Consider the following 13,372-nt stretch of genomic DNA (forward strand, 5'->3'; position numbering starts at 1 on the left):
ACACACACACACACACACACACACACACACACACACACACACACACAGCATTATATATGACTCTAGAGCAGGAAGGTATCTTAGACATCATCTAGTCCAACTCCTCCCTGCTGGTTCCTCCCAGCTCTGACATCCTGTGTTCTAAGGGCCCTCCCAGCTCTGACATTCCATGTTCTAACAGCCCTCCCAGCTCTGACATTCTACGTTCTAAGGATCCTCCCAGCTCTGACCTTCTATATTTCATGGCCCTAATTCACAGGTCAGAATAGGTTTAGGGTAGATAGGCCAGTCTGGGAGAGCTTAGCTCATTTTGACCCTCATGCAGAGGCCTTGTGTTTCCTTGGTCCTGCAGGAAGATGAGTGACTACATCACGGCCATTATTGAGCTGAGTGCCCTGGTTGTGAAGCGCCAGTACCGTATCCACCACCATCTGGACTTCATCTACTACCGGACAGCGGATGGGCGGCGCTTTAAGGAGGCTTGTGACACTGTGCACCACTTTACTACTGAGGTGATCCAGGAGAGGCGACAGGCCCTAAACAAGCAGGGGACAGAGTCCTGGATCAAGTCCAAGCAGGGAAAGACCTTGGACTTCATTGATGTGCTGTTGCTGGCCAAGGTAACCAAGGGAGGGCCTAGAGCCATGGTCAAAGCCTGACTTTGACTTGATGTCATGTCTCTGAACCATCCCTCACTCATCATCCCCTTACAAATCCTCTTTTTTCTTCCTCTCCTTCCTGCATGCCTCTTCCCCCTTTCCCTTCCTTTCTCTTTTCTTTCTTTCTCTTCTGCCTTTCCTCCTCATTCCTCTTCCCTTCCCTCCCCCCCTTCCTCTTCCTCTTCTCCTCCCTCTTCTTGCTCTCCTTCCATGCTACTTCTCCTTCCCTTTTATTTTTGTCTTATGAATATGCGCTTTATTTCCCATTAGAATCTAATCTGCTTGAAGTCAAGGGCTATTTTGACCTTGTCTTTACTCACAGCCTGACACACAGAGGTTCTGAATTATTTCTTGTGGATTGATTCCTGCCTTTCCTTCCTTCTTCTTTGCTGTTCCTTAACTCCACTTTGGGTAGCAGTGCCTTCTAGAGTCCTCCCTTCCCTGGGAGTCTGGAGGGTGGTTCTGGAGGGCAGATCAGATGTGTGCTCCTGGAATGGCCTTTGCTTCTACTGGGCAAGAGGTGGGGCCAATCACTCACAACTGGTACCCCTTCTAGGATGAAGATGGGAAGCAGCTGTCAGATGAGGACATCCGAGCAGAAGCAGACACCTTCATGTTTGAGGGTGAGGACCCCAGGAAGAGAGTGGAACAGAACCCAGTTGGAAGGGACACTGGAAGACATGTATTCCAACAGAATTCCTCGGTCAGAGGGCTGGGCATATCTCAGACCAATGTTTGACCCCAGACTGAGAATAATTTTGAACCTAAGGTTGGAAGATAGTGAGGCCTCCTGTTCAGGACAGATTAGCTAAGAATTCACGAGGTTCATGGGTTGCAGGTTCTATTTGGGGTATTGTAAGGCTTTTCTGGGCCAGCCTGTGGCCTCATTTAAATTGTCTCTAGTTTTTCCCTAACAGTACTTGGGTGCAGAAAGTGCTTTCTTTCCAGGATGTCTAAACCTTTCCACATTAAAGATCCTAATAGCTACTATCCCTTTTAAGGTTTATAGTGTACTTTGGACTCTGAGAGGCAGAGTGGTTCAGTAGATAGCATACTGGACTTGGAGCCAGGAAGAACCTGGCACATTCTAATCCTGCCGCAGATACTTCTCACCTGTTCAGCCTTGGGTAAATCTGAGCCTAATTTCTTCATCTTCTCCAATTATAGCACCTGTCTCTCATAGTGGTTGTGAGGATCAAATAAGCTTGTGAGAATGCTTGGCAAAGTTTCCCAGAGAAGGACTATATAGATGTGAACTGTTACAGTGATTTTCTTTTTTTGCAACAGCTCCTTTGGGTCTGGTAGCAAGATTGTTCTCCCCATTTTACAGATGAGGAAACTGAGACTGAGAGGTTCAAAGAGATGATCCTGTCATCCTATGACTTGCCGAAGGCCAACTGGCTGGTAGGCATCAGTACCCAGATTCAAACCTAATTTGACTATCCCCATTATACTTCTCTTACTGGGACTCCCGTGGATCCCTATCCATTTCACTGGGGTTGTATCTTAGGCCAAGTGCAACTTGCCCATAGGGACACAGCCAGCTAGAGGTGAGGAGGAGAGAAAAGGAGCATAGGAAGGAAAGGGAAGGGAGGAATGAGAGGCAGGGAGGGAGAAGAGAAGAAAAGACTTTCTTAGGGGTGGTGAGGGAGGGTTGCTACAGATAAGCAATGTGAAGTCACCATCATTCTTGGACCATGACTCAAGGCTTGGCGTTGTTTTCTAATTGGGTAGCTCCATGCTCTTATAATGCTGTTGGATTAGGTAACTAATGGTGTCAGGCTCTTTTCATTCACTCTTACAGGAGAAAGGGTATCCAGGAAGTAAAGTGGACAGTGCACAGGGGTTTCAAGGCTGTGTGTCTCACCCACTCTTCCGGAGGCCCTGGTATTAGATATGGGCACCACTGGTATTCATGGAAAAGGGGTAGAGATGTCCATTTTCACATGACCTTGTTCTTTCTTTTCTCTTCTCCCCTCCCTTCTCAACTCCCACAGGACATGATACCACATCCAGTGGCCTCTCTTGGGTGTTATTTAACTTGGCCCGACATCCTGAATACCAGGAGAAGTGCCGTGAGGAGATACAGGAAATTATGAAAGGGAGAGAGACAGAGGAGATTGAGTGGTGAGTGCTAGAAGCTTCCCTGGGCTTCCTTTCTTAGCCTGACACACCCATGAGGAAGGGATCACACTGAGCAGGCCCTACGTGACTACAGACTTCCCAGCCCCACAAGTAGGTGGAATGGAAAGTCATTTCTAATGCTGCCTCTGGCACCCCTCCTGGACTTTCCCTCTGGTGTTGGGGCATGGGGGGAGGTAAGGTGGGACACTAGTCAGCCTGGGAGGGAAGAGAAGTTGTTTGACAATAGTCACTGAAAGGAAGGAGGGGGTGGGCCAAGGTTGTCTGAGCTCAGAGGGTTGAGGAGGAAGAGTGGTGGAACTGTGTGTTAGGGTGAGGCTGGATGAGTTCAGATTCCTAGGGAAATAGACCTTGAGTGGGAAAATGTGACTCTGGGGCTGGAGTCAGCTTTCTCTTATATCCAGTACAGCAATGGTGTGATGAGGAGAGAGAGGAAGGGAGAATGAGGCACTGTGGGATGGGGGTAGGGAGCCATCAGAGCTCTTAAAGCTGGAATGGACCCCAGAGATGGAGACACTGTTCACACCTTGAGTCAGTGGCAGGGCTGGTCCTAGGGTCCCTAATGCTTGACTGGGGGGACTCGAGGCCAAAGGTCACAGGTGTGGTTTCTCCCCAGGGATGACCTGGCCCAGATGCCCTTCATCACCATGTGCATCAAGGAGAGCCTTCGAATCTTCCCTCCTGTCACTCTCATTTCACGACGTTGCACTGAGGACATCAAGCTGCCTGATGGGCGCATTGTCCCCAAAGGTACCAACCTGAGCCCTGGGAAGGACACTCCTCAGGGTCCCTGTTCAAGTCAGTCTTTTGTGCTCAGTCAGGCCCAGGAACTGGATGGGGAGCCTAGTATTATATAGACCTTCTGGTACCCTGTGGGGAGGTGAGCCAGACACACAGGAAATAGGTAGAGAAGCGTTCATGGCTAGATGGGATAAATGCCAAAATGAACTTTGGATATGGGTGCCATTTGGAGTTTTATTTAATCCAACAAACATTTTTAAAGTACTTACTATGTATAGAAAAAATTAGGAAAGACACTGTTCAAATTCTAATGGGTCTTACAGTTTAGTAAGGGATAAGACCCATAAATATAAACCATAATAAACAATATTATGTAAGGACCCTAGGGAGTTCTAAAACAAAGTTCCATGTAAAGTCTGAGGGAGAAGGTTGTTGACATTTGGGGAGAAAGTAATCAGGGAAGACTGCCTGGAGGAGATGACATTTGAGTGGGACTTTGAAGGATTGGTAGAATGGGTTAACAGTAAAAGAGAGGAAGGTAGGGGCATTCTAGGATTAGGAGAACTTAAGCAAACTTAAGGCACAGAGGTAGGAGAGTACAGAAGATGCATGGAATGGGGTGGAGTTGCTCAGTTTGACTAAAGAATAAAATGTTTGGCAGTGAGTAATAGGAGAAAAGGATGCAAAGGTTAGGGGGTACCAGACTATGGGAGCCTTGAATGGCAGACAGGAGTCTGAGCTATCACCAAGTGGTAATAGGGAGCCACTGGGGATTTGGAGCAGAAGAGGGTCATTATTATAGTTCTTTGTAAGGAAATTTATTCTGGCAGTGACATGAAGGAAGAATTGAAGGGAGATTTATTTGACTACTCTTATAAAAAAGCTAATAATGAGGATGAGTAGATGGACTAAGGTTATCAAAGCCCAGAGGGTTGAGAAGGAAAAGGCATAAAAGTCATGTGTGAGATTGATCAAGCTTAGATTCCCACTGGAGGACATGAGTGGGATAAATATGGCCCTGGGCCTGTCCAAGTGGGTGTGGGAGGCCTATTGCAGCAGCTTGGGTATGACTAGGCCAGGGGCTATGAGGATGGAGAAGAAAGGATGGACATGAAGGAATAATCAGCAGGACCTGGGTTGGAATCCCAGATCTACCACTTGCTGTCTGTGTGACCTTGGGCAAGGTCATTTCTCTTGGGGCATCAGTTTCCTCATTTGTAAGACTAGAATAAGATTTCTACACTTTTTTTTTTTGCTTTTTGGAGGGCAGTTGGGGTTAAGTAACTTGCCCAAGGTTACACGGCTAGTTTTTTTGTGTGGGTGTTAAGTATCTGAGGTCAGAACCGAACTCGGGTCCTCCTGACTCCAGGGCCGGGGCTTTACTCACTGCGCCACCTAGCGGCCCCTGATTTCTACACTTCTTGGTCCCCACCTTCCCCCCTCACTCATTTCTCATCCTCTTGTACTGTTTTCTGACTCCATTACTCAGTTAGAACTACTCTTTTCAAGTTTCATGGCATCTCTTAATCACGAGATCCAGTGATCAATTTTGTCATCATCCTTCTTGACCTCTGCACATGTTGACACTCTTGATAGCAAAACTCTGTAGGTTTCAGTGATACTGCTTTCTCATGGTTCTCCTCCCTGTCTTAGTGTCTGTTCCTTTTTATCTCCTTTGTTGGATCCATACCCAGTTTTCTAACCTTGGGAAGAAACCCAGAGTTCTCTCCTAGACCCTCTTTGCCTTCCTTTCCATACCCTCTCTCTTGGTAATCTCTTCTTCTGTCATGGGTTCAACCTTAGCTTAAAGAGCCAGGGTCTTCCATTGCATCCTGGGCCATATCCAATAATCCTGATAAATATCTGGCCACTGGACCCAGATGGATCTGGAGTGGAAAGTGAAACCGGTGACCTTACACAGCCCTCCCTCCCTCCCTCCCTCAAACTAAGGCCAATTGAAAATCATGTCATCACCTCCTTGATGTCATGGTCCTCTTCAAGGACAAAGGACAAACACATGGGTTTGTGTGTGTAGATGGCTCCCCCATAGCCCAAGTTCCCTCCCTGGTCACCAACTGCTTGCTTGATTTCCTCACTGTCAAATCTGATGGCCTTTCTTAGTCATCCTATCTGCTGCATGTAACACAGTTGATCAGCTGTGTCCTGGATACTGTGTCCTTTCTGGGTTTTTGTGGCCCTGCTCTTTCCTGGTTCTCTTCCTATCTGTGTAACCACTCCTTCTCACTCTCCTTTTCTGGGTTATCTACATATTATATGCACTAACTGTGAGTAATACCCATGGCTCTGTTCTTGACCTTCTCCAGAGGCAGCTAGGTAGCTCAGTGGATAGAGCACTGGGCCTGGAATCAGGAAGATCTGAGTTCAAATATGACCTTACTTAACCTGTTGATTGCTTTGGTTTCCTCAACTGTAAAATGGGCCTAATAATAGTACCTATCTCCCAGGATTGCTATGAGGATTTAGTGAGATAATTAGTAGGCACTTACTTAAAGTCCTGTTGCCTTTCTTCTTTTCTCTATACAGTCTTTCACTTGGTGATCTCATCAGCCCTCATGGGTTTATTATAATTTCTATGCAGATGATAGATCTATATATTCAGGCTCTCTCTTTCCTCTGAGCTTCAGCTCTGCATTACTAATGGCCTATTGGGTATTTCAGGCTGGATGCTCTGTAAATATCTCAAATTTGGCATATCCAAAATAAAACTCATTACCTTTCCTCCCAAATCCTCCTCTCCTCCCAACTTCCCTATTTCTGTCAAAGGTATCACCATCCTTTGAATCTACCAGGTTCATAACTTCAGTGTTAATCCCAGACTCCCCATTCTCCTTCACCTCACATACCTATATAGTTGTTAAATCTTGTCATTTCCACCATTTCTCATATCTGTTCCCTTCTCTCTTCTCACACAGCTGTTGTTACCTTAGTTCTGGCTTTCGTCACCTCTGGCCTAGATGATTTGCAATAGCCTCCCACTGACCTCTCTGCTTCATCTTTCCTCAGTCCAGTCCATCTTCCACACTGCGCCAAAATGATTTTCTTTAAACACAGATCGGGCCATGTTCCTATCTATTCAGTCAACTCCAGTGGCTCCCTATTGCCCCAAATGAAGAGTATCTACCTTGTTTCCAGTTCTTTGCTACCCCCAAAATTGCTGCTATAAATATTTGAGCACACATATACATAAAATATATGTATATTTTATATACAGATATAGATGTACCTATTTACATACCTATATATCTTTATCTGTAGCCTTTCTATCATTGACCTCCTCCCTCTCCATTCATAAATGTTTGTTAAATTGAACTAAAGTGAATTCTTTGATTCTACTGTCCTCTTTACCCTACCACCCACAGAATACTTTCTACTGTTCCAGGTTGATTTCTTGGTTCTCCCCAGTGTGGGGAGCACCATTCTGTGGGGCGGCCTCATTGAACCCAAGCTGGAGCTGCTTCTTGGAAATATCCCTGTTCCTTTTCCCTCCATTCCCTCTGAATGACTCTAACCTCTTTCTATCTAGGGACTATTTGCCTGGTCAGCATCTATGGGACCCACCACAACCCTTCTGTTTGGCCTGATTCCAAGGTAAAGAAATGATGTGTTCTCTATGCTTGGCTCCTTCCCTTTCCCATAGGAGGTAGGAAGTCCTGACTGCTCTACCTGCCCTGGGGAGCTGCCCTTGGAACATGGAACTGAAGACCCAGGTCATTTGTGGTTGGGCCTTCTGGTCTGCAGCTAGATTAGAGCTGGCTCCCAGTGAGCCTGGAGCTGCCTCCTGACCTACTTATTCTTCAACCCATACCATCCTCTCTTTCTCTCCAGCCCCACCAAACAAGACAGCCAGGCAATTGGTGGCCTCTTACTCTAATGACCACTAAAGATTAACCAACAAAGTTCCTATGCCCTTTCTCTAGGTAGGCCTCTCCTAGAACATCCCTTAGCCAGGTCTCTCTGGGACACTGAGGGAGGGCCCTGGGATGGTGCCTCATTTAACCAGCATTGGCTATGACTCCCTCCAGGTATTCAACCCTTACCGCTTTGACCCTGAGAATCCCCAGCAGAGGTCACCCCTGGCCTACATTCCCTTCTCAGCTGGACCCAGGTAACCTTCTTGCTTCTTGCCTTTCTATCTCCAGCCTTGGTCCTTGTAGCTCCTTTTTTTCTAGAAACTCCAAGATGTCCTAAGAGTCCCCATCACCAGGGCTGAGTCTGAGAGACAGGCGGTTGTGTTCTCTAGGGGGTCTTCAACCGTTTTGTAGCATTCCTAGAATGCACATAGAAAATTCATGGACATCTCTGCAGAGCTTGAGGTCCCAGCTGACCTTCAGCTCAGGGAATGACCCAGATTGCTTTTTTCAGGGTGTGGGGCTGGGTATATACTCTTCACTCTCCCTCCCTTCTTCCTTTAAGCAGTGCCTATGGCCTCCCCCCTTCCTCTACTGTCCTCTCTTTCCTTCAGCATCTGGGGTTGGGTGTATTCTAGTCACACCTCTCCCCATCTCCTTTCTTTTTCTCAGGGTCTAGAACTGAGAGTGTTGCTCTATCCTGCCCCTTTCCTTTCCCTCCCCCACATCCTCTAGTAGAGCTCAGAGTGAGGGTCATGACTTATATTCTGTGACCTTTCCTCGGACAGAAATTGCATTGGTCAGAGTTTTGCCATGTCTGAGATGAAGGTGGTTGTGGCGTTGACTTTACTTCGGTTCCGGCTCACAGTGGACAAGACCAAGAAGGTGCGTCGGAAGCCTGAGCTGATTCTTCGGACAGAGAGCGGGATTTGGCTAAATGTGGAACCATTGTCTTCCCAGACTACAGCAACTCCTATGACTCAGCCCCAGCAATGAGCCCCATTCAGGGTGGAGACTGGAGGGAGTGGGAAACAGAATGGGGAGATGGCCAGAAGTCCTGAGGCCTGGAGCTGTGTGAACCCCTCCCTTTCCCTACTATTTCTCTCTCCTTGTGCTAGGGGCTGAGACCTGGTTACCTGGGGTTGGGCTCACCATCACCCTTGGATACCCAAGGGTATCTTCCGTTGCCCTCCCTCTTGAGAGAACAACCTTAGGGGTTGTTAGAAGTGGGGACTAGGGAGGGGACAGCAGCTTCCAACCACTCTCTACTTTTTATGGGGGCTGTCCCATCCCCTCCTGGCTGTTGGGTTTGCTCTCTAGAAGCTAACTGGACTTCCTCAGCTGTAGGATAATTTTCTGTTTTCATTTTATTTTTTAAGACAAAAGAGAAAAAAAACGAAAGAAAAAAGAAAATCAAAGACCCTCATGTTGAATGTAGTTTTTCAGATCTGCCTGTACATTTCCGAAATTATGTGATTTTGTTTAATAAAACCAGTAGGATGTCAGGATCTATCTACTCTGCTTCTACTCCCTCTGACGTTGGCAGTTGGGAAAGCAAGGGGGCCAGGCACATATCTGGAATCTCTGCTACTGGGAAGGCTGAGACTCATGGATCTCCAGAGCTCAGGAGCTCTGAATCAATTAGGCTCAGTCTGCTTGGGAGTCAGAAGAAAGTTTGGCACAGGTAGGGTGATCCCCTGTGAAGTGAGGCACCACTAGTTTGCCTAAATAGCAGCAAATAAACCTGTCAGAAAATGGGGCAGGTCAAAACTCCTATGCAGATCAGAGAGGGACAGGACCCATGTGAAACACCTTTACTTCTAGCCTGGGCAAGAGAGGGAGGCCAAACCTGAAAGAAAAAGAAAGAAGGAAAGAAAGAAAAAAGAAAGGAAGGAAGAAAGAAAAAGAAAGGAGGGAAAGAAAAAAGAAAGGAAGGAAGAAAGAAAGAAAGAAGGAAGGAAAGGAAGAAGAAAAAAGAAAAAGGAAACTGAAAATTGAGGAGTGGCAGGGAGTGGGGTGGGGGGGAAAGAAGAAACCTTTGAATCAAATTCAGTAGATAAGATATGGCATCCCATGATATGTAGAGAATAAAGAAATATATATGACTGATTAATTTCTCAATAGATAAGCAGGAAAAGGATATGAAGTTTTCAAAAGCAGAAATGTAAACTATCCACAACCATATCAAAGATTGCTTCAGATCCTTAATAGTAAGAGAAATGCAAATCACAATAACTCTGAGGTTTCAGTTCACACCCAGAAAACTGGGAAAGATGACAAAAGACAAAGGCTAAGTAATGCATAGTAGGTAGAGAGCCATGACTTCAGTCACTGCTTCGGTTACTCTAGCTTCCCAAGGAGGATATTGGAGAGGCTGGTTGGGGGAGGGGGTGTACAGGGGTATAAAAGCCCCGACACTGACCTAATTCAATTCACAAAGCCTTCCTTTGTATGTCCAAGGCCCAGTTCCAGGCCCTCAGAAGAAGAGACAAAAAGGAAAGTTCCCCACTGGCAAGCTTACTTTCTCATGGGAAGATGCAACATGTAGACAGAAAAGTAAATGCCAGATAATTTGAGGAGGAAGAGAGAAATAAACAAACTGGGGTGATCAGGAAAGCCTACTTATGAGAGGTGACCCCCGAGCTACACTTTGAAAGTATTGAAGAAGGTAAGGAGGGAGGGAGTAGCAGGCAGAAGGGATAGCTTTTGCAAAGATTGGGAGATGAGAGCTGGAATGCAGAATTGGGGAACAGTCATTTGGCTGGAATGTGGAGTATGTGAAGGGGAGTAATGTGAGCTATCTGGAAATACAGACCGGAGACAGATTGTACTGGACTTTAAATGCCAAAACACAAGAGTTTCTATTTTATTCTAGAGGCCATTGGGAGACATTGAAAATTCTTGAGCAGGGTCCTGCTATGGTCATAACTGTGCTTTTGGTTACAACAAAAAGTGTTGTCATCTATGTTTTTGCAAATCTTGGTACTTTCCCTCTTTCTTTTCTCTTTTTGGGGGTGTAGGCCTGGTAGTGGTATTGCTGGGCCAATGGGTACACATTTTGGTGACTTTTGGAGTATAGTTCCATTTTTTTTTTAACAGAATGGCTGGACCAAGAACTATGTTCAAATGTGCCTCACACACTTATTAACTGTATGATACCAGACAAGTAATTTTTATATCTTAGTTTCCTCATTTGTAAAAGTGAGGAGGGTTGGACTCAGCGGTTTCTAAAATTCTTCTGGCCCTAAGTCTCTAAGGTCATAATTCTATGATGGGTTCACAGGTTCACCAACAGTCCTCCAATGTACCCATCTCCTTACAACCTCTCCAACAATTTCATTTTTCATTTTTGTCATGCTTACTGATATGATGGATTCGAGGTAGAAACTCATGGTTTGAATTATTAGTGATTAGGAACATTTTTATATGTCTATTGATAGGTTAGATTTCATTCTTTGAGGAGGGGAGATTAGGATGATACCATTTCACTGGGCATCTCACTTTCCAGGGTCCTTTGATGAAGGAGGGTAGGCTCAGGTTTTTCTCCGGTGTTTAGGAAGATCAAGTGGGGGCATCAGGGTGTGTAAATAGCTGGTGATGGCCCTTCCCTTCATATTCTACTGGTGTTTCATCCCAAGTGGATTGGGGATAGCATGACATGCAGTCAGGAGATCCCCTCCGGGCAGACCCCAGTATTGGGCCATCTGTCTGACTCCAGGAGTGTTTCTGGATGGGAGAAACCTGGTGTCTGAAGCTTTAGGAGACTAACCTGTCAGTAGATGGCAAATGTTTAGCACGGTGCCTGGCACATAGAAGGTGCTTAATAAATATATATGAAATCGAATTGAATGTAGGGCATCCAGAAGATCTGGGTGAAAGTGGATTGTGGAGGTGCTTAAATATGGGACTGAGGAATCATTGAGACGTGTGATCACAGCAGCTCCCTTTCTATAGTATTTTAACGTTTACAAAGTGTTCTTATTCAGGCAGTGTACAAGAATCGTCATGTCCCTTCCTCTACCTCTTTGTAGAGCTGAAGTTCTCAGTGAACTTAAACGACTAACTCAAGGCTCACAGAATTCTAGCTCTGAGGGTCGGGTCCTCCATATTCAGCCTGACCCAGGACAGGTCCCTCTCCCCTTCGTCTTCCTTTGGCCCTTTGAACTCAATGCTAGGGTAAATGTGGAATGGATTATGTATCCTGGAACTCCCTCTGCTGGAATGTTTTAGGACGACAGACTAGAATCAGATTTGGAGTGGAAAGGGACCTTAGGTCCACCTAGTCCAATTTCCTCATTTTACAGCTAAAGAAACAGAGGCCCGAGGCATAATATGGGTGGGAAGTGGCAGATTCAGGATTCATACTTTTTATTGTCTCTTCTCCATCTAGTTTTTAATATACTCTTATTGACTGATTTTTTCCTCGTTGCCTTCAAACTTGCCCAGATCTTTCCCATATTTAGAAAATCTTCCCTCCTCAAACTTATCCCATATCTGTGCTTTCATTCACAGACAAACTTCTAGAAAAAAAAAAAAACCTCTCTATTCTTGTTGCTTGCATGTTTTTTCTCACTCCTTGATACCTTGCCTTTTGTTTTCCATTTCTATGACCCAAATGAGGCAGTTCTCTCCCAGGCAAACATTGTCAAATTGAATACCTTCTCTCCCGATCCCCTGTACCCCTCCTTCATAACCTAAGTGCAGCATTATACACTACTGACCACCACTGCCTTCTAAACTCTCTCCCTTAACTAGGCCTTCCTGACATTGTTTATTATGTTTCTTTTTCTACATGCCTGATCAGTGAATTTCGGCAAAGCATTTGAGGAAATCTCTTATGCTATTCTTGTGATCAAAAGGACCTAGATGATGGAACAGGTGAATTTTGGACTGGATGAATTACCAGTGATTAATATATGCAGGAACCCCCGAGCTCTAGCCTCTCTGATGAGCTCCAGACCGGAATGATTAAGTGCCTGTTAGACATCTCCACATACTCAGCGGGAAAATATGGAGCTTACCAAACCTTACCTTCAAAATCTGCCCCTCCTCCTAATTTTCTCACTCCTGTTAATGACTCTATCATATTCCCTAGGATTCTATCTGGAAATCTTGGATGCATTAACATTAAAAAAAAACTATTAATTTTTTTTGGTTACATTTTAAGTTCCAAACTGTCTTCCTCCTCCCTCTCCCCATCCCCCACTAGAGTAGACCGCCATTTGACACTGATATGTTGTGTAACACCACTGGGCCAGTTGTCTTATATATTGCCTCTGGACTCTGATGACCCTAGAGGAGAGAGTGAGACTGATGAATGATCACAGCTCTGACTCACTTAAATCCAATGCACTCTCAAGTAAAGACATCACCCTCCTGATATCATTGGTTAACTTTGAGAACAATGGATGAGCAGCAAACAACAATAACAACAACAATTTGAAACCAAACTGTATACTTCTATTTATCAGTTCCTTTTCAGGTGAATAGCATCTTCCTTCACGGTCTTTTGTAGTTGATTTGAGTATTTATAATTCTCAGAATCACTTAGTCATTCACAGCTATTCTTTGAACAATATTGCTGTTACGATATATGATGTTCTCTTGGTTCTGCTTATTTTACTCTCCATTATTTCACGTAAGTCTTTGCATGTTTTTCTAAAATCAACCTGCTTATCATTTCTTATAACATAGTAGTGTTCCATTACAATCATATACCATAACTTGTATAGCCATTCCCCAATGGATAGGCATCCCCTCACTTTCCGGTTCTTTGCCTCCACAAAAAGAGCTGCTAAATTTTTTTTTTTTTTAGAACGTATGGATTCTTTTCCGTAGTCACCTTGGGAAGCAGACCTAATAGTGGTCAAAGGGTATACACAATTTTATAACTCTGGGCATAATTCCAGATTGTTCTCCAAAATTGTTGGATCTGTTCACAGTTCCTCCAACAGTTTGTTG

At 45.1% G+C, this 13,372-nt stretch overlaps 1 protein-coding gene across 6 annotated transcripts in view; it reads left to right on the forward strand.

Annotated features, from left to right (window-relative positions):
* Positions 1–8,919, forward strand: part of LOC138160315 (ultra-long-chain fatty acid omega-hydroxylase) — a 51,785-nt gene extending 42,866 nt beyond the window's left edge. For all 6 annotated transcript variants that reach the window (XM_069086969.1, XM_069086970.1, XM_069086968.1 and 3 more), the window contains 7 exons: positions 353–620; positions 1,216–1,282; positions 2,657–2,786; positions 3,418–3,551; positions 7,087–7,151; positions 7,586–7,668; positions 8,200–8,919. In XM_069086969.1, coding sequence (XP_068943070.1) covers positions 353–620; positions 1,216–1,282; positions 2,657–2,786; positions 3,418–3,551; positions 7,087–7,151; positions 7,586–7,668; positions 8,200–8,407 — 955 coding nt within the window. In that variant the 3' untranslated portion in view covers positions 8,408–8,919. The remainder of the gene's footprint in view (positions 1–352; positions 621–1,215; positions 1,283–2,656; positions 2,787–3,417; positions 3,552–7,086; positions 7,152–7,585; positions 7,669–8,199) is intronic.
* The last annotated feature ends 4,453 nt before the right edge of the window (positions 8,920–13,372 follow it).

Source organism: Petaurus breviceps, unplaced genomic scaffold (assembly GCF_028583685.1).
Source record: "Petaurus breviceps papuanus isolate PSGF00001 unplaced genomic scaffold, PetGlider_PUasm1.0 180, whole genome shotgun sequence".
In the NCBI taxonomy this organism is placed as follows: Eukaryota; Metazoa; Chordata; class Mammalia; order Diprotodontia; family Petauridae; genus Petaurus; species Petaurus breviceps.